The sequence below is a fragment of the Chiloscyllium plagiosum genome, unplaced genomic scaffold (assembly GCF_037043375.1).
Source record: "Chiloscyllium plagiosum isolate Xiang-an unplaced genomic scaffold, Cpla_swu_hap1 HiC_scaffold_11, whole genome shotgun sequence".
Taxonomy (NCBI): domain Eukaryota; kingdom Metazoa; phylum Chordata; class Chondrichthyes; order Orectolobiformes; family Hemiscylliidae; genus Chiloscyllium; species Chiloscyllium plagiosum.
Window position 1 is genome coordinate 41,632,591 of NW_028270149.1, and position 16,186 is coordinate 41,648,776.

Sequence of the window (16,186 nt, forward strand, 5' to 3'; positions counted from 1 at the left end):
CAATTTATTGACACAACACAAGTCCAAGCACACACATCTGGTAGCTACGGAGTTTTCTGCTGGACCTGACTCTGTGCGAGTTGTCAACCACTTCATTGAGAAAGAAATGTGCTCACTTGCCAATGGACAACTCATGACTACACTGTTCGTTTATTAGATTAGATTCCCTACAGTATGGAAACAGGCCCTTTTGACCCAACAAGTCCACACCGACCCTCCAAAGAGTAACCCACCCAAACCCATTCCCCTACATTTACCCCTGACTAATGTACCTAACACGATGGACAATTTAGATGGCTAATTCACCTGTTCTGCACATCTACGGATTGTGGGAAGAAACCGGAGCACCCAGAGGAAACCCACGCAGACACAGGGAGAATGTCTGTCTGGGTTTTGCACAGTCGCCTTAAGTAGGAATCTAACCTGACCCCCTGGCACTGTGGGGCGGCACTGTGGCTCAGTGGTTAGCACTGCTGCCTCACAGCACCAGGGTCCCGGGTTCGATTCCAGCCTCGGGCGACTGTCTGTGTGGAGTTTGTACATTCTCCCCGTGTCTGCGTGGTTTTCTTCCGGGTCCTCCGGTTTCCTCCCACAGTCCAAAAATGTGCAGTTCAGGCGAATTGGCCATGCTAAATTGCCCATCGTGTTAGGTGCATCATTCAGGGGGAAATGGGTTTGGGTGGGTTACTCTTTGAAGGGTCGGTGAGGACTGGTTGGGCCTGTTTCCACACTGTATTGAATCTAATCTAATCTGTGAGACAGCAGTGCTAACCACTGAGCCACTGTGCTGCCCATATTGCAGGTTACCTGCATCAAAGTAGGGTTTAGCATATTCCTGGTCTCCTGTAGTCCTCCAATTGTCACGTGCTCCATCAGCTGCTGCAATGCATTTGAGATTGTGAGCCACAACCTAATCATTCCCACTGAGATAACTGTTAGCGATTGTTTGAGAAGAGTTATAGCTCAGGTTGAGGTTCTGGATGTAAGCTTGCTTGCTGAGCTGGAAGGTTTGTTTTCAGATCTTTTGTTACCGTACTAGATAACATCAATGAGCCTCCGGTGACGCGTTGGTGTTATGTCCCACTTTCTATTTGTGTGTCTTGGTTTCTTAAGGTGGGTGATTATCATTTCTGGTTTTTCCCAGAGGATGGTAGATGGGGTCCAAAGCAATGTGTTTATTGATAGAGTTCTGGTTAGAATGCCAGGCCTCTAGGAATTCCTGTGCGTGTCCCTGTTTAGCTTGTGTTATAATGGATGTATTGTCCCAGTCGAACTGGTGTACTTCATCTGTATGTAAGAATACTAGTGATAGTGGGCCATAACTTTTGATGTCTCATTGGTGTTTGTTTATCCTGGTTACTCACTTTCTGCTTATTTGTTCGAATATAGTGTTTGTTACAGTCCTTGCATGTTATTTTGTAAATGACATTCGTTTTACAGTTTTTTTCCCCATTCATTCTTTAGGTTCACTAGTCACTCTTTAAGTGTATTGGTAGGTTTGTGGGCTACCATGATGCCAAGAGGTCTGAGTAGTCTGGAAGTCATTTCAGAGATGCCTTTTGATGTAAGGTAATGTGGCTGGAGTTTCTGGGTGCATTGTGTCAGCTTGTTTGGGTTTGATGTTGAGAAATCAGTGGACTGTGTTTATTGGATATCTGTTTTTCTTGAATATGTTGTATAGGTATTTCTCTTCTGTTTGTAGTTCTTGGGCACTGCAGTGTGTTGTGGCTCATTGAAACAATGTCCTGATGCAGCTTTGTTTGTGGGTGTTAAGATGATTGCTTCTGTGGTTAAGGTGTTGGAGAATATGGAGGAATAATGTACTAGTGCAAGCTTGTCACCTTCCTTGAAGATGTACTGCCAGTTTGCTATGGTCTGTGGTGTCTCTGAACTGTGGCACTTGTGCGATGGATCGGAAAAAAATCATTTATCTTATAATTTAAATGTTGACATGCCAGGATACCCAGTTCATTCCAAATTCCGGCTTCTGACAGTTTAACGCGCTGCATACTGCAGAGGAAACTTTGATTCTGGATCTGTGCTGAGTTATCCGATCTCAGTAGTTCGAGATGTTCCTGGGCTAGACTGGAAAAATGTGCTAAATGTTTCTGATCACAATCATGAGTCTTGGTGAAAAGTAAACATCCGGGTGTAGACTGTAGGCTTCAGTTATGATCCAATTCAGTATTTGTCCATTATTTCCATTCTCAATCATAGGAAAGGTGCTGGCGGACAACTGGTACCTGTTGAATTGTACAGCAGCAAGAGTCAACGTCATCTAGAGAGGACAGGAAATTAAAGTGGAAAAAATCTCTGGGGAATTGCAATGCAGGAAATGTCAGCGTTACAGAAGTGAAGCTGCTGACTGACATTGTCAGCAATAAATCTCACTTTGAAGTGGATTTATAGATGAGGTCTTGTAGTTGATAATTTGCGAATCAGACGTGTGGATAAAATGGCTTAATTTAATTTTTTTCTCTTCAGGCGGCTGATGACTCTAAACAAATATGCTTATATAAAGCTTGATGTCAACATTAACAGGAAGTCGGTAAGCATTCTCGAATAATTGTACTGGCCACTTTTCTTTCTAGCCAAGCTTTCCTCATTTTTTTTTCAAGGTTGGAGGTCTAGTTGCCAGTTGCAAAGTTGTTTTTGAAAATGAGATGACTTTTTTTCATAATGCTTTGCATAATTTAGTAAAGCTGCATTGGCATTTTTTTCTTTAGAAAAAAGGAAAGGCTTTGATAGGAGTGTCTGGTGTAAATGAAACTAGATCTAGGTAGAATCATTGAGTCCAGAGACCAATTATTAAGACCATAAGATGTCACAGCAGAAATAGGCCCTTCAGTCCATCAGGTCTGCTCCACCATTCAATGAGATGATGCCTAATCTGATCATCATCAACTCCATTTCCCAGCCTTTTTCCATCTCCTGTGATTCCCTTACTGATTAAAAACCAATCTATGTTGACCTTGAATATACTTAACAGCCCAGTCTTACAGCTCTCTGGTTAAGAATTCTACAGATTCACTACTCTGAGAGAAGAGATTCCTCCTCATCTCTGCCTTTTAAAAAAAGGGCAACGCCTTACTCTGCGATTTTGCCCTTTGACCTGATATTCTCCCATAAGAGGGATCAACTTTTCTGCAACTACCCTGTGAAAGAGTTAGGGTTAAGGTGAGTCAGGTTTGCTAAGAATCTTGTATGTTTCAATAAGGTTGCTTCCATTCTTAGCTCCAGTGAGTACATGTCCAACTGACTTAATGTCTCCTTATAAGACAGTCCTTCCACACCCAGAATACATCTAGTGAACCTTCTCTGGGCTTCCTCCAATCCTAGTATATCTTTATTTAGATAACATGCCCAAAACTGTTCACTATATTCCAGCTGTGTTCTGGTGAGTGCTTTGTGTAATTTTAGCAAGATCTCCCTACTTACTTTTAATATAAAGACCAATATTCCTTTTGCCTTACCTATTACCCTCTGATCTTGGATACGAGCTTTTTGTGATTTATGCATGTGGCATCCCAAATCCCTCTCTGATGTAGCTTTCTGTATTTATATAAATCATCTATTTTCCCTGCCAAAGTGCTGCATTACCTCCAATTTTCCCACTATATATTCCATTTGCCAAGTTTTTGCCCATTTGCTTAATTGATTTATGTTTTTCTGCAACCTTTGTTTCATTCACGCCACTTGTCTTCACCATTTTTGTCATCCACAAACTTGACTAGTAATTCCATTATCGAATAATTATAAATAATTGTGGCCACAGCAGGGCCTGGCACTTCTAGCTATAGCTTCCTTTCCTGAAAAGTACCTCCCTTATCCAACTTCTGTCATTGATTAGTTAGCCAAGCCTCCTTCCATGCTAATATACTACCTCCAGCACCATGGTGTTTTTGCATAGTCTCTCATGGAAAAACCATCTGAAAATCCAAACGCATTACCTTCACGGGTTCCCCTTTATTTATCCTGCTTGTTACCACCACAAAGAATCCTAATAAATTTCAGGCATAAATTCCTCTTTATGAAGCTATGCTAACTCTGCTTGATCATCTTGTCTGTTTTTATTGTATAGCCACTCTTGGAGTCCTATAGACTACTATCAGTTTTGTCATCACCTTTTTACTTCCCTTCAGTTCCTCTCTATAACCCTAGTTATTTGATTTGCCAGGGTACAGGTCCCAGCATGGTTCAAGTAAAGTGTGTCCCACAGAAACTGCTCCCTTCTGCCCCAGTGCCAGGGCCCCATGAACCAAATCCTATTCTATCCACACCAAGCTTAGAACCAAGTTTTTTTCATCAGCACGAAGTGATGCAAGTCTTATACACATTGAGCTATTTTTAAATAAATGGAAGAAAACCCTGGAATCTCATCACAAGCTAAAGACCCTTTACTTTGAAGGCTAGAAATATTAACCTGTTCTACTCCCCAGTCAGCTCCTTCCCTGAGCGGGCATCACTCTGTGGTACATGATGCTGCTCCATCACTGGCCTCACTGCCTCTCAATCCACCCTTTTATCTGCGCTCTCATTCAAGAGTTTGCTTTTTGTGCTAAATCTTGGTTAACACACTCCTGTCCCCTTGGAACTGAATTTCCAGCAGTGTATTGATTTGGCTTCATCTCACTGCAGCCAAGGTCTCCTGTGCATTCACCATGCTCCTTCCTCACTGGTGCAAGCAATACCTTTTCTCATCTGGATCTAAGCAGTTGCTTCTTAGTTCCAGTGATCATTACTCCATTTAGAAATCGAACACTTAATTCTTTTTGTCTAACTCCCACAGTCAGGCAGTTACCTCGTTTATTTAGGCTACTTTAGCTTAACAGCTATTGTCTCCCTGTCTCTGAGCCAGAAGAAGGGTTTATGCCCGAAACGTCGATTCTCCTGTTCCCTGGATGCTGCCTGACCTGCGCTTTTCCAGCAAAACATTTTCAGCTCTGATCTCTAGCACCTGCAGACCTCACTTTCTCCTCTGAGCCAGAAGGCCTGGGCTGACGTTCCACTATGCTTCATGCATGTCATTACAAGTTGGTTGAAAAATAATCTAAAGGCTATTGTTTGGATCTAACTTTATTTCTAAAATTGAACTTGAAAAGGAAACACCATTGAATTTCTGCTTTGAACCAAAATTCTGGCAGTGCACTCATTCAGCCTTTGTCTCTCTCGAGCTATAGTGTTCTGTACTCTGACCATGCTCTCTTTGAGTCCTATACCAGTATAAAGAGCTCCTACTCCACGTCCTGTTTTCTAACCTAAAGTCACTGTTCCACTTTCTAATCCTTCTGGGATGTGCCTACGCAAAGGAAGTCTGGAGAGGAATGCAGTGGTGTTTGTCGAGGTTTGTCCCGAGCAGCTCTGTGACATGGGACTCCGTGCTCTACGGTCTATTCCCTGGGACGCACATAGAGACGAACATCAACTGTGCCTGGAGGATCAGCAACTCGGTCAAAGACGCTCTTTGGTCTGTCCGAAACCTGTTGATCTTCCAGCTGAAGGAGTTGACTCTGACTGAGTGTTGCAGACTGGTTCATTCCAAGGTCCAGGACTACATGCTGAAGGATGTGCTGAAGCTTGGGGCAGCTGCCGCCAAGGCGCGGTGGGGAAAGACCAGCGTGTAAGGTCTGCCTGCCTAAGAAGAACAGGGGGCCCACCCAGTAATCGGGCCCCACTGACATCTCAGCAACATAACTGGATGGTCAATGTACAGACTTGTACATATGAATGATTAATTCTGATTTCTGTATGTAAAGAAATGGAATGTATACATATGTATGGCATCACAAATTGTATAGATATCAAAACAATTTTATGAATGAAGTATATTTTTGAAATTAAAAAAATCCCTTAACTATTTAAAGGCCCCCTCCGTCCCCTCCCTCTATTCCCTGGATTATGTAACCAGCTGTACACTCAATATCCACCTGCAGACCACAAGAAGTTCTTCCACCCAGACTAGTGTGTCAGTGTAAAAATGTTCCATTTAAGTTTAGCTTTGGCATAGAGTATAACTGCCCATAGAGGTTGAACTCCAGCAAAGATCATTGTTGAATGATAAAGTTGGAAGATCTGAAATAGAATATTTGGAAGGCTCAATGTTAATTTTATTGTCACTCTTCAGACCTAATCAAGCATTCCTTTGATTTGCTAGGTTGGGTGACTAAAAGTTTTCAACATTAACTGGCAGCATCACGAGTTCAGCACCTGCCTCAGTTTGTCCTGTAGTGAGTTGATGATGAGATGGCACTGTTGAGCCTAGCCATAGGGTGCAACAGAGGAAAACCACACGTGGGTGTGAAAATGTTGGCCTGAAAGTCAAAGTTCTGGTTTGACTGAGGCTGCTTTTTTTATTTATGGTATGGTGGCAGCCTGGAGGAGGGGAGCTTCCTGCTGTCTGGTAAAGAGAGATTTTTATTTTGGAGTGGTTCAGGAAAGAGAGGGACAAATATCCAAGGAGGACTTATGATAGTTTCCCCAATGTGTCACTAAATAAAACCCATTGCAAAAGACTATGGGGTGGAATGTAACAAGGTATTGAACATGTTCTGCAAAAGAAACATTTGAGGGAAAAAAAGCACTTGCATAGATTTTATAACCTCAGGACATGCTAAAATGTCTTTTAGTCACTGCAGTACAAAATATTAGAAACAATAAATTTTCTCAACTATACTTGTCTATTCCTTGAGTTAGTTGACACAAAATAGGTCAGAGCAGTTTGCACCTGTTACTATTCAAAGAAATGAGTGCAAAGGCCTCACTTTCATGGGATTTTCATTGCTGTTATCTCCCAAAATAGTCAGGTACAGATATTACTAAGCTGTGAGGTACGATTGTGTTCTCTGCTGCTGAAGAGTAAAGGGATAACATTTGTGTTTCAATTGGAATCTGGGACCAGGTAGAACACAATTAAAGGCTGGATTTTCTTCTCTCCTTTTCCCCTGATGCGACTATATATTGTAACTACTGTGGCATTATCTTTCTAGGGTAATGATTCTGAAGAAGATGATCTCTGCGCAATCAGTGATCGCTGGGCGTTTCAGCAAGATAGCAAAAGATGGTCTCGGTTGACAACTGTTGACTTCCTGTCGAACCGTGCTGAGATCCTGAGCTCAACAATGAAGGAATCAGCCAGTCGGGAGAGTATGCTGTCTGACCTTAGTGATCCTGAGCCTTGTTCTGAGCATTGCAGTAACGGCAGTGCTGGGAGCATCCAAGAGGAGTTGTTAGGTCATTATTCAGGCAGTCAGCTGGAATCAAAGGAAAGTCCAGGGAGTGTTTTGATGGTTCATTCTCAAGCAGCACAAAAGAATAATGATTGCTCAAGTGACAACTTTGTTTCCACTGGAACACAAACTACTCTAGACATCTTGGAGAATCCCAGAAAACACAGGACTAAGAGTTTTTTGAGGCGAATTGAATCTCTTCGTTTTAGAACTCTTCGGGGTAAAGACAAAGCCCTTTCAAAGAGCAAAGAACGAAGAAGTGTCAAGATAGTATCACAACAGCACCATGAACCTTTACAGAACACCAGTCCTCTGAAAACACTTAATGAGCCAGCAAAAGGCTTGGCGAAGGATGTATCTCCATCAAATCTTGCAAAGCTTGTTGACTCTGGACACACAAAGGTCTTCAACTCCAGAAGCAGCCACAGCATAATGCATGGTGGACTATACTTAGAGGACTATGAAATGGGGCTTACGGCCTCCAACCATAACAGAAAAGATGAGCCTTATTCTCATGAAGACTATGTTGTCCGTGTCCCCACAAACCACAAAGTAGGGACCTTCCCTAAAGCCCTTTCCATAGAAAGCCTGTGTCCAGCTGCAGGTGATCATTTAGTGGACTGGAAATCAGAAAATTTGCCCTTTGGAATGTCTGCATGTAGTAGCATCAACAACTTTCAAGGGCTTCTGTTTCAGGGGCGAAGGGGTTCATGTAGCTCCATTGGGAGCAAGCGAAGTATTTATGATAATGTGCCCGAATCTCATCCATACAATGGTGCAGTTGGGCGTGAGGACTTCTTCAAACAATTAGATGATGTTATAAAGCATGTCAATGGGTTACAGGAGTCTGTGGGCCTCTGGTCAAAAACTGTATGCACAGAATTTAATGACACAGAATCTGATTCCACTGGTGAGACCGTTTTTCCTTCGCAAGGTCTGAATTTTGAAGACCGCTCTATGTCTGATGTGGGGACCTCTGCAAGTGATTTTGACAGTACTGGGAATTCATTAATTGAAACTGAAGAGATAGAGATCAGGGAACGGAGAGATTCTGGAGTAGGGGCTTCATTAACCAGAACAAACAGGTTAGTGATCTCTGACGCTTTGTTGATTTATCATCTGGATCATCAGTAAAATAGCCTTTTTCAATATGTTTTGATTTTCTTCACCCACTTGTAATAATGAGCCCTAAAGATTGGGGAAGTTTATTGCTCAACACTGGTTTGTCCTGAATTCGGTAATCTCTGCCAAGGTGGCAATAGATATTCTCCAGTCTGCTATCAAACACTATTTCTGATCTTTAAACATTGTTAATTTTCAAATTTCTCGCTTGTAATTGTACATTTTGTGAGCATTGGATAAGGAGAAGAGGAAGTCATCTCTGATGCATTCCTCAGATAACAGCCTAATAGCTATCGCTGAAGCTTTCATGTGAAGAATTGTTTTGGAGTGGGCGTAATGGTCAAGCAATTTCACACCATCCCAATCTAAAGGAACTTAATTTAGCTGTACTGTCCTTAACAGCCTGAACTGAAATCAGCTATCTCTGCACAGATAAGAAATCCAAACTCGTGGTCTGTTTTTGAATGTTTCATTTACTGAACTTTCCTTCCTTTCTGGGGAAGGGGGAACTTCAGAAGGACTGGATACTGTACTTTGATCACTGTGTACAATAGTGTGCCATCGGTGGGGAATTTTCAAATTGCAACTCTCTCAATGTATATTGTCAGGTAGAATCGAAAAAGGAACACCCGGTGGGAAATTTGCAGGACAGAACTTAACAGCACAAAGACAAATCTGATTGTGATATTGTGTGTTGTATCATTGGAAATGATTACCTATATGTCACTTGTGACTAAAATTGTCTCTGATTAAAAGTGACTGTAAATTGCTATTCTATTTGATTATTACTATTTTATTCCTCAGGTAAGATGATAGATTGAGATCCTGGTAGTTCGGATGAAGTTCTCAAAGTACAGTTTGCTCTGTCCAGCATTCTCATGTTATGAAAACTGTTGAAAATGGATTATGTTATTAAACAGATATAAAAAGAACAAATTTTACAAATTTTAAAAGAACAATGTTGCTGCATTCTTCATCTTAACTGAAGTCACTGTACTTGAACTCTGAAACATTTTTAAGTCTTTGAGTGACCTGATGTACTCTAAGAATGCAAAACTTTCTTGTAACCAATTCTTTCTGAATATTTATACAGATTTACATAACTGTAATTTACATCAATTCATTAACATAGATGTAAAAAATGTTTTGACGAAGTCTTGATCCTGATCCTGACACATGCTGAAAGCATCCATTATGGCACAGCAATTGGCTGCTCCTTCCCTATTGGAATATGAAGGAAGGAATTCAGCTGGGAAAACAAGCACAATGCTGGAGAAAACCCCAAGTTTGGCAGCATCTGTGGGGAGAGAAATAGAATTAATGTTTCAAGTCTGGTATAATTCTTCAGAACTGAGATTCTCCAGCATTCTTTGTTTTGTTTTAGATTTTCAGCATCTGCGATATTTTTGACCCAAAACTAGCAGGCTTCATGTTTTATCATTGCCCTGCACCTTCTCTCATACCAGTTGGCGTCAGCAAACCACAACCTTATCATATTTCTTCTCTGCATAACTCGGTGCACCCCATTGTCCCTTCAAACACTTCATGTGTCCCTGATCTCCAATGTAATTTGCTTGCATCTGTCAGGCATTGTTGCACATGGGAGACAGATACGTCTCCTGCATCAGTGCAGGATGCATCTTAACCTGCTGCCTTGCCACTCATTTACTTCTGTGTTTAACTAGAGGTTTCCAGGAGTTTGACTGCAGTCACTCAGGTGACAGATCTTACCACATCTGGGGATCCATGTCCTTCCTGTCTGGTAAATCAGGCTGCAGTCAGTCCTGACGGTCAAGTGCAAGCATAGAGTCACAGTCACAGATGTACAGCACAGAAACAGACCTTTCGGTTCAACTTGTCCATGCCGACCTGATATCCCAACCCAATCTAGTCCCATCTGCCAGCACCTGCCCATATCCCTCCAAACCCTTCCTATTCATCTACCCATCCAAATGCCTTTTAAATGTTGCAATTGTACCAGCCTCCACCATTTCCTCTGGCAGCTCATTCCATACACATCCCACCCTCTGTATGAAAAAGTTGCCCCTTAGTTCTCTTTTATATCTTCCCCTCTCGCCCTAAACCTATGCCCTCTAGTTCTGGACTCCCCCTACCCAAGGAAGAGACTTTGTCTATTTATTCTATCCATGTCCCTCATGATTTTATAAACCTCTATAAGGTCACCCCTCAGCCTCTGATGCTCCAGGGAAAGCAGCCCCAGCCTATTCAACCTCTCCCTATAGTTCGAAAGCTCCAACCCTGGCAACATCCTTGTAGTTGGTGGATTTACAAGTAGGTCGTTTAAGATGCTGTTGAGATGCCAGTCCAGATAGTGAATTGGGGTCAGTCAGGGCTGTCCAACCATGTAAGTCTGGGATGTGGCCTCAAGTGTTTCATCAGTAATGGTCAGGAGGCTCATTAGGGAGCAGTCCATAGTATCCTCTGATAAAATGGCTAACTCAAGGCTTTCGTGTACTGGGGTACGGAGGGAATGGTGACTGTGATAGGGACAATTGAAAATAGGCTGGGCCCTCAGTAAGTTGGAGAGGAACTCCGTTCTGGAATGGACAGGGGTTCCAACACACTCCAGCAACTAGCCTCTCGATATAAGGCCAGAAATGTGACGCAAAATTCCAAAGTCAAGAGCTTTGTGGGTAAAGTGGGCATATATTAATTATTACACAAAAGGCTAATTGGAAATGGTGAGTGAGGGGGGTTGGGAGGGATGGTTAAAAGCTCTCAGGAGTCACAGGAATAGTGAGACAAAATGGAGCATGAAGGATGGGAGGGGACTTTGTGCATCGCAAGTAGAACGTGCAAGTCACTTGCACAAAAACAAAGTTGAGAATTGATATGATAAATTGAAAGTCAGCTGCATCCAATAATACTCAAAATGACTGTCAGTTCATGGAAAGTGTGTGGAAAAGTTGCTTTTCTTAGGGGCAGAATAATACTCATGGAATTTAAGATGCTGCAGTAATCATGCCTCCATTACTTCAGTAATTCCATTCACCTGGCTTCATTTTACACCTCTTCGGGGGCGGGGAAACAAAATTTTTTAAAAAACGTTGTCTCTAACCATCATAATTACGTTGTGCTCAATAATTATCTCATATCAACTAATCAACTGTAATGAGAATAAGCATTTAAAGATTGAAGCCAAAATTTCCATTTCCTAATTATATTTCAATGAACATTGATTTGTAAGTATTCAAGGACATGGCCTATGATATGGACTAGACTTGGCTTTTATTTCTTAAGGAGTCGGTGAGGGGAAGTGGGTAGGTGTTATCATGGTGGCTTAGTGGTGAAAATGTACTCCCAATGTTGCTTGAAAGGTTTGGTTGTAAAATGTGATTGAATAAGGTCACATAACTGAGCTCTCCACAAACCATAATATGGCCTTCTTGACAAACCTTCATGCCACTGTAGGCATAACATGAGGCAACAAAGTTATGGATTTGAGAACTCAGGAGTTCCTTTCATAAAATTGTTATCTTGCTAATGTTTCTGGCTAATTATCTGCTTACTGACCTTGTAGACCATGCTGTTGTTGGTGTCATTTTGGCTTTGGTACTATTCCAAAGAAAACTTTGAAATAGTAACAATTGCTCTTCAGAGGGTCAGTGTGAACTCGAAGGGCTGAATAGCCTGTTTTTACACTGTGTGGGGATTCTATAAATTAACTTTTGTCACCAAGCCCAGCTGGACTAATAACTTCCAATCACTGCTGTACAGATTACAGAAGGAGCAGAGGCAGGTGAAGTTTGACCATGGAGGTAATAGAGAATGATGGGATCAGGCATATACAGGCTTGCTGTCATTTTCTTTGACTGTCTGCTATGCTGTATTGATGTTGATTTAAGGGGGTTCTGGTTTGTTACCTCCAAACTGTGTTGTCTACTGGTGAGGACTTCTACTTTGAAGGACTGGATGGCAGTCCCATTCCAGTGATCATCATGATCGCAACTTATTTGAAGGTATCCTGGGTACAGCCATGACTCTTCCATATGAGTACTGTTTCCTGTCTCCTTCCAAAGTTATTAGGCCATATAAAGATGGCTGTTGAGAGACTAGAGATCTCCCTTCCAAACATGTCAATGGATCTTCTGAGCATTCAGTAGCTTCCTCTTTTGGAGGTGGAGCTGGGAATCTCCAAACTGGCCTCTTTGCAGTGTTTTGCTGGATGCTGTATAAGAAGAGATGGAATTAATTGTTGCGGATGGATAAAAGCTAGTGCAGATTAAGATTGAGTTAGTTCTTGTGGTAAAGGGGCAGCAACTGCACCTCAGTGAAATTTTATTAATTCATGGGGTATGGCTTTCGTTGATGAGGCCAGAATTTATTGTCTATCTCTAATGCCCTGGAAGATGTTGGAGACCTTTCATCATGAGCTACTGCTGTCCATTTTCTGTAGGTAGACCACAGTGCTGACAGGGAGGGAGTTCCAGGATTTTGACCCAGTATTAATGAAGGAACAGGAAGATATTTCCAAGTCTGGATGATGAGTGGCTTGGATTAGAATTTGCATGACATGTTGTACCCATGTATCTGCTACCCTGCTAAATGTTAGTAATGGATTTAAAGGTGTTTCCAAAGTGCCTGGGTGAATTTTTGCATCTTGTAGAAAGCACGCACTGTTGCTCCTGAGCATCGGAGGTGGAGGGAGTGGATGCTTGTGGATATGGTGTCAGTCAACCGGACTTTGGGGGTCCTGGATGATGGCAAGCTTCTCGTTGGAGGCGCACCCTTTTCAGGCAAGTGGGGAGGATTCCATCACACTCCTGACTTGACTTGTACAGAGTGGACAGGCTTTGTGAGTCAGGAGGTGAGCTATTTGTTGTAGGAGTCCTAGCATCTGACCTACTCTTGTAGTCATTGTTTATATGGCTAGACTAGTTTAGTTTCTGATCAATGGTAACCCCTAGAATTCTGATTGCTTACTGAGTTTTTTTGGCCATTGAGATTTCTGTATCTGCATGAGTGGTTGTACTGTTCTCCCAGTCAAATCTAGAAGGTTGTGTAAGGCTTGTTTAGTTTTCTACTCAATGTCTTTATAAGTAGCACAGGTCCAAGTACTGATCCTCCATGTAGCCTGTGTGTTCATAAAGTGAGCAGAGTTCATAGTTAATTATTGTGACCATGGCTTCTAAACTTTCAAGGTTATTAAATAAGCACATGGCGCCTTGATGCAACTCATACGTTTACACTCTTTTCCGTTCCCAAAGCTTGGTCCGCCATGTATTGCAACAGGAGTACAATGATTCTGGCATTCTTCAGAACTCTTTGAATCATAAAATCCCTACAGTCTAGAAACAGGCCCTTCGGTCCAACAGGTTCCCACTGCCCCTCCGAAGAGTGTCCCACCCAAACCCATTCACCTACCCTATACTCTACATTTACCCCTGACTAATGCACCTAACTTACACATTCACGGACATAATGGGCAATTTAGTATGGACAATTCACCTAATCTGCACATCTATGGATTGTGGGAGAAAACCGGAGCACCTGGAGGAAACCCACGCAGACAGAGTGAATGTGCAAGCTCCATACAGACAGTCGCCCGAGGTTGGAATCAAACCTGGGTTCCTGGCACTGTGAGGCGGCAGTCCTAACCAGTGAGCCACCATGCTGCCAGCAATTCACTTTCCGTTAACATGTGCAAGAGGTGAATTAAACATAACAATGGGGTTACAAAATGGGGGTGCAATAGCAAAATGTAATGTGAAAATAAGCTGCTTTGGACATAGTTGAGTGTTAGATAATGCCTAGGGGAAAGAAAGAAATAGATCCCTTTTTGAAAGGAACTGAAAAATTTTGTGGCAGTCTGTCTTACACCTGGCTTTGCTAGAATCTGTGACTTCTGCTTTGTCCCCTGTAATGATTCAGGATTCTCACTTGGAGAATATTTAAATTGGAGCTTTTCTCTGACCATGTTCGAGCATGTAAGGCAGGGTTTTGCATTGTTGTCTTGTGAAACTTATGCTGGCAGTTTGATCCTGAGTATCTTGCATGTGTTGGTAGCCTTGGTATTTGGTGTCTGACTTAATAGCTGCATTTCTGTTCCCCAGAAAGCTCCGCTGGCACAGTTTCCAGAACTCTCACCGTCCAAGCCTGAACTCTGCTTCTTTGGAAATCAATAGACAGTCGGCAGCTCAGCTCAACCTTCTGCAACGATTCTCTTTATTGCGTCTGACTGCCATCATGGAAAGATACGCTGTCCGCAATAAGCAGGGCTGGAACTGGTCAGTACCCAAAATTAATACAGATAAGACAGGGACTCAGCTTTCTCATTTGCTGCATTTGTCTTGTTCTTGTGGGCTCTGTAGCCCGCAGAGAAATTGCAATGTTTATCTCTTCACTGCTTGCACTATGTGACAGAGCTAGGCCTGTCACTAATTCTGATTAGGTATTAACTGTATGCCTTTCAAAGCAGATGTGAAAAGTGACGTATTGACTACATATTACAGACCGTATTAATAGTCTGTAACAAAATCTAGCAAGCAGATAAATGCATGTAAAGGAACGGAAAATCAGTGTGTCTCAGGCTGAAATGTGATTGGTTATAAGTGGTTTCTTTGTAGAAAAACAAATGGTCCAAAGACCCATGCAGACAAGCATCTAGTGCAGAAAATTGGCTAGTTGATTATCAATAATCAATCTCTGTTATAAAGGCCATCAGAACCTTTGGGCAATCCTATCTATGAAACTGCTGAATACTCAATGTGCACACCTCTATTCAGAAATATCACGCAGGCACAGTTCTCAGCAAAGTGATGAGGTGAAGGCATCTGGTTATATTTTTTTCCTGCTCTGCTTAATCAGTTATAGCACTTTCATAATCACCCCAGCTGATATGATTTCATTCAATACAGTATAGTCATGAAAAACTTCTGTGGTGGCTTTGTTCTGTTATATTCATCTGAGGTATTATGAGACAGTTGTTTTGTTGCTTTCTCTCATGCTTTGGTCACCAGGTCAGATGAAAAATAAGCTGCCAGACTCCTTCCTTTAAGGATGTGAATCCAGCCTCCAGGAAATGTCTGGGAAAGGTGTAGGGGTGACTCTGCCTCTGATAGAATCTTGATCCATGTTTCATGTCAAACAACCCATTGGTGTTCATCGAAATTTGAACTTGTGACCTTGGAGCTGAAGTAAAATCAGATAATTTGCATTAGTAAACTGCCAAAATAGCACCTCCCTTGGGCATTCAATAACTAGAATTTGTTTAGTAGTTTCAGGAGCTGGCTATGCATTGTTACTGAACTGCATCCTAGTGATCAAGAAGATTCATCCTTAATGTTTCCTTTGAAGATAAAAAAACATCCGATTGGATGTGAACCCTACTGTTGTCTTGTCACATTTACTGTAACCAGACAAAAAATACACAATAGCAGGAATCCACAGGTCTTGGAGGTAGTCCAATTGCAGCCTTTGGTCCTCCAAACTTTGCAGATGGTTTCCTCCTTGCAGCTGTGGGAATGGACGTAGGTTATATCATATGACAGCAGTGAGAAGGAGAGGAAATATGGAAAATGAGCTTTGTCGTGGGGCTGGGGGCTATGGTTGAACTGTTCTAAAAGCTTACAAAGGGTGGAAACAGATTGAAATTCTTTGTGCAAAAACAAAAGAATGGTATTCTGTGAAGAAAGGGAAACAAAGGGAAGGGACTTGGAAAGCAAAACCGGAACTGGAGGACCGGATACAGAAATCAAAAGCTGAAAGCAAGATGTAGGGTGTGGAATTCAACTTTGGTAGCACTGCAAAATGATTGATAAATTTTCCACTCGCCAAGAACCTCATCACTTTTCTCTTGAAGTCAGAAAGGGGGTGAA

At 42.1% G+C, this 16,186-nt stretch overlaps 1 protein-coding gene across 2 annotated transcripts in view; it reads left to right on the plus strand.

The window, feature by feature from the left end:
• The window catches only part of stard8 (StAR related lipid transfer domain containing 8), a 213,928-nt gene that overhangs the window by 163,474 nt on the left and 34,268 nt on the right, over positions 1-16,186 (plus strand). For both annotated transcript variants that reach the window (XM_087992006.1, XM_087992007.1), the window contains 3 exons: positions 2,485-2,548; positions 6,987-8,311; positions 14,423-14,596. In XM_087992006.1, coding sequence (XP_087848132.1) covers positions 2,485-2,548; positions 6,987-8,311; positions 14,423-14,596 — 1,563 coding nt within the window. The remainder of the gene's footprint in view (positions 1-2,484; positions 2,549-6,986; positions 8,312-14,422; positions 14,597-16,186) is intronic.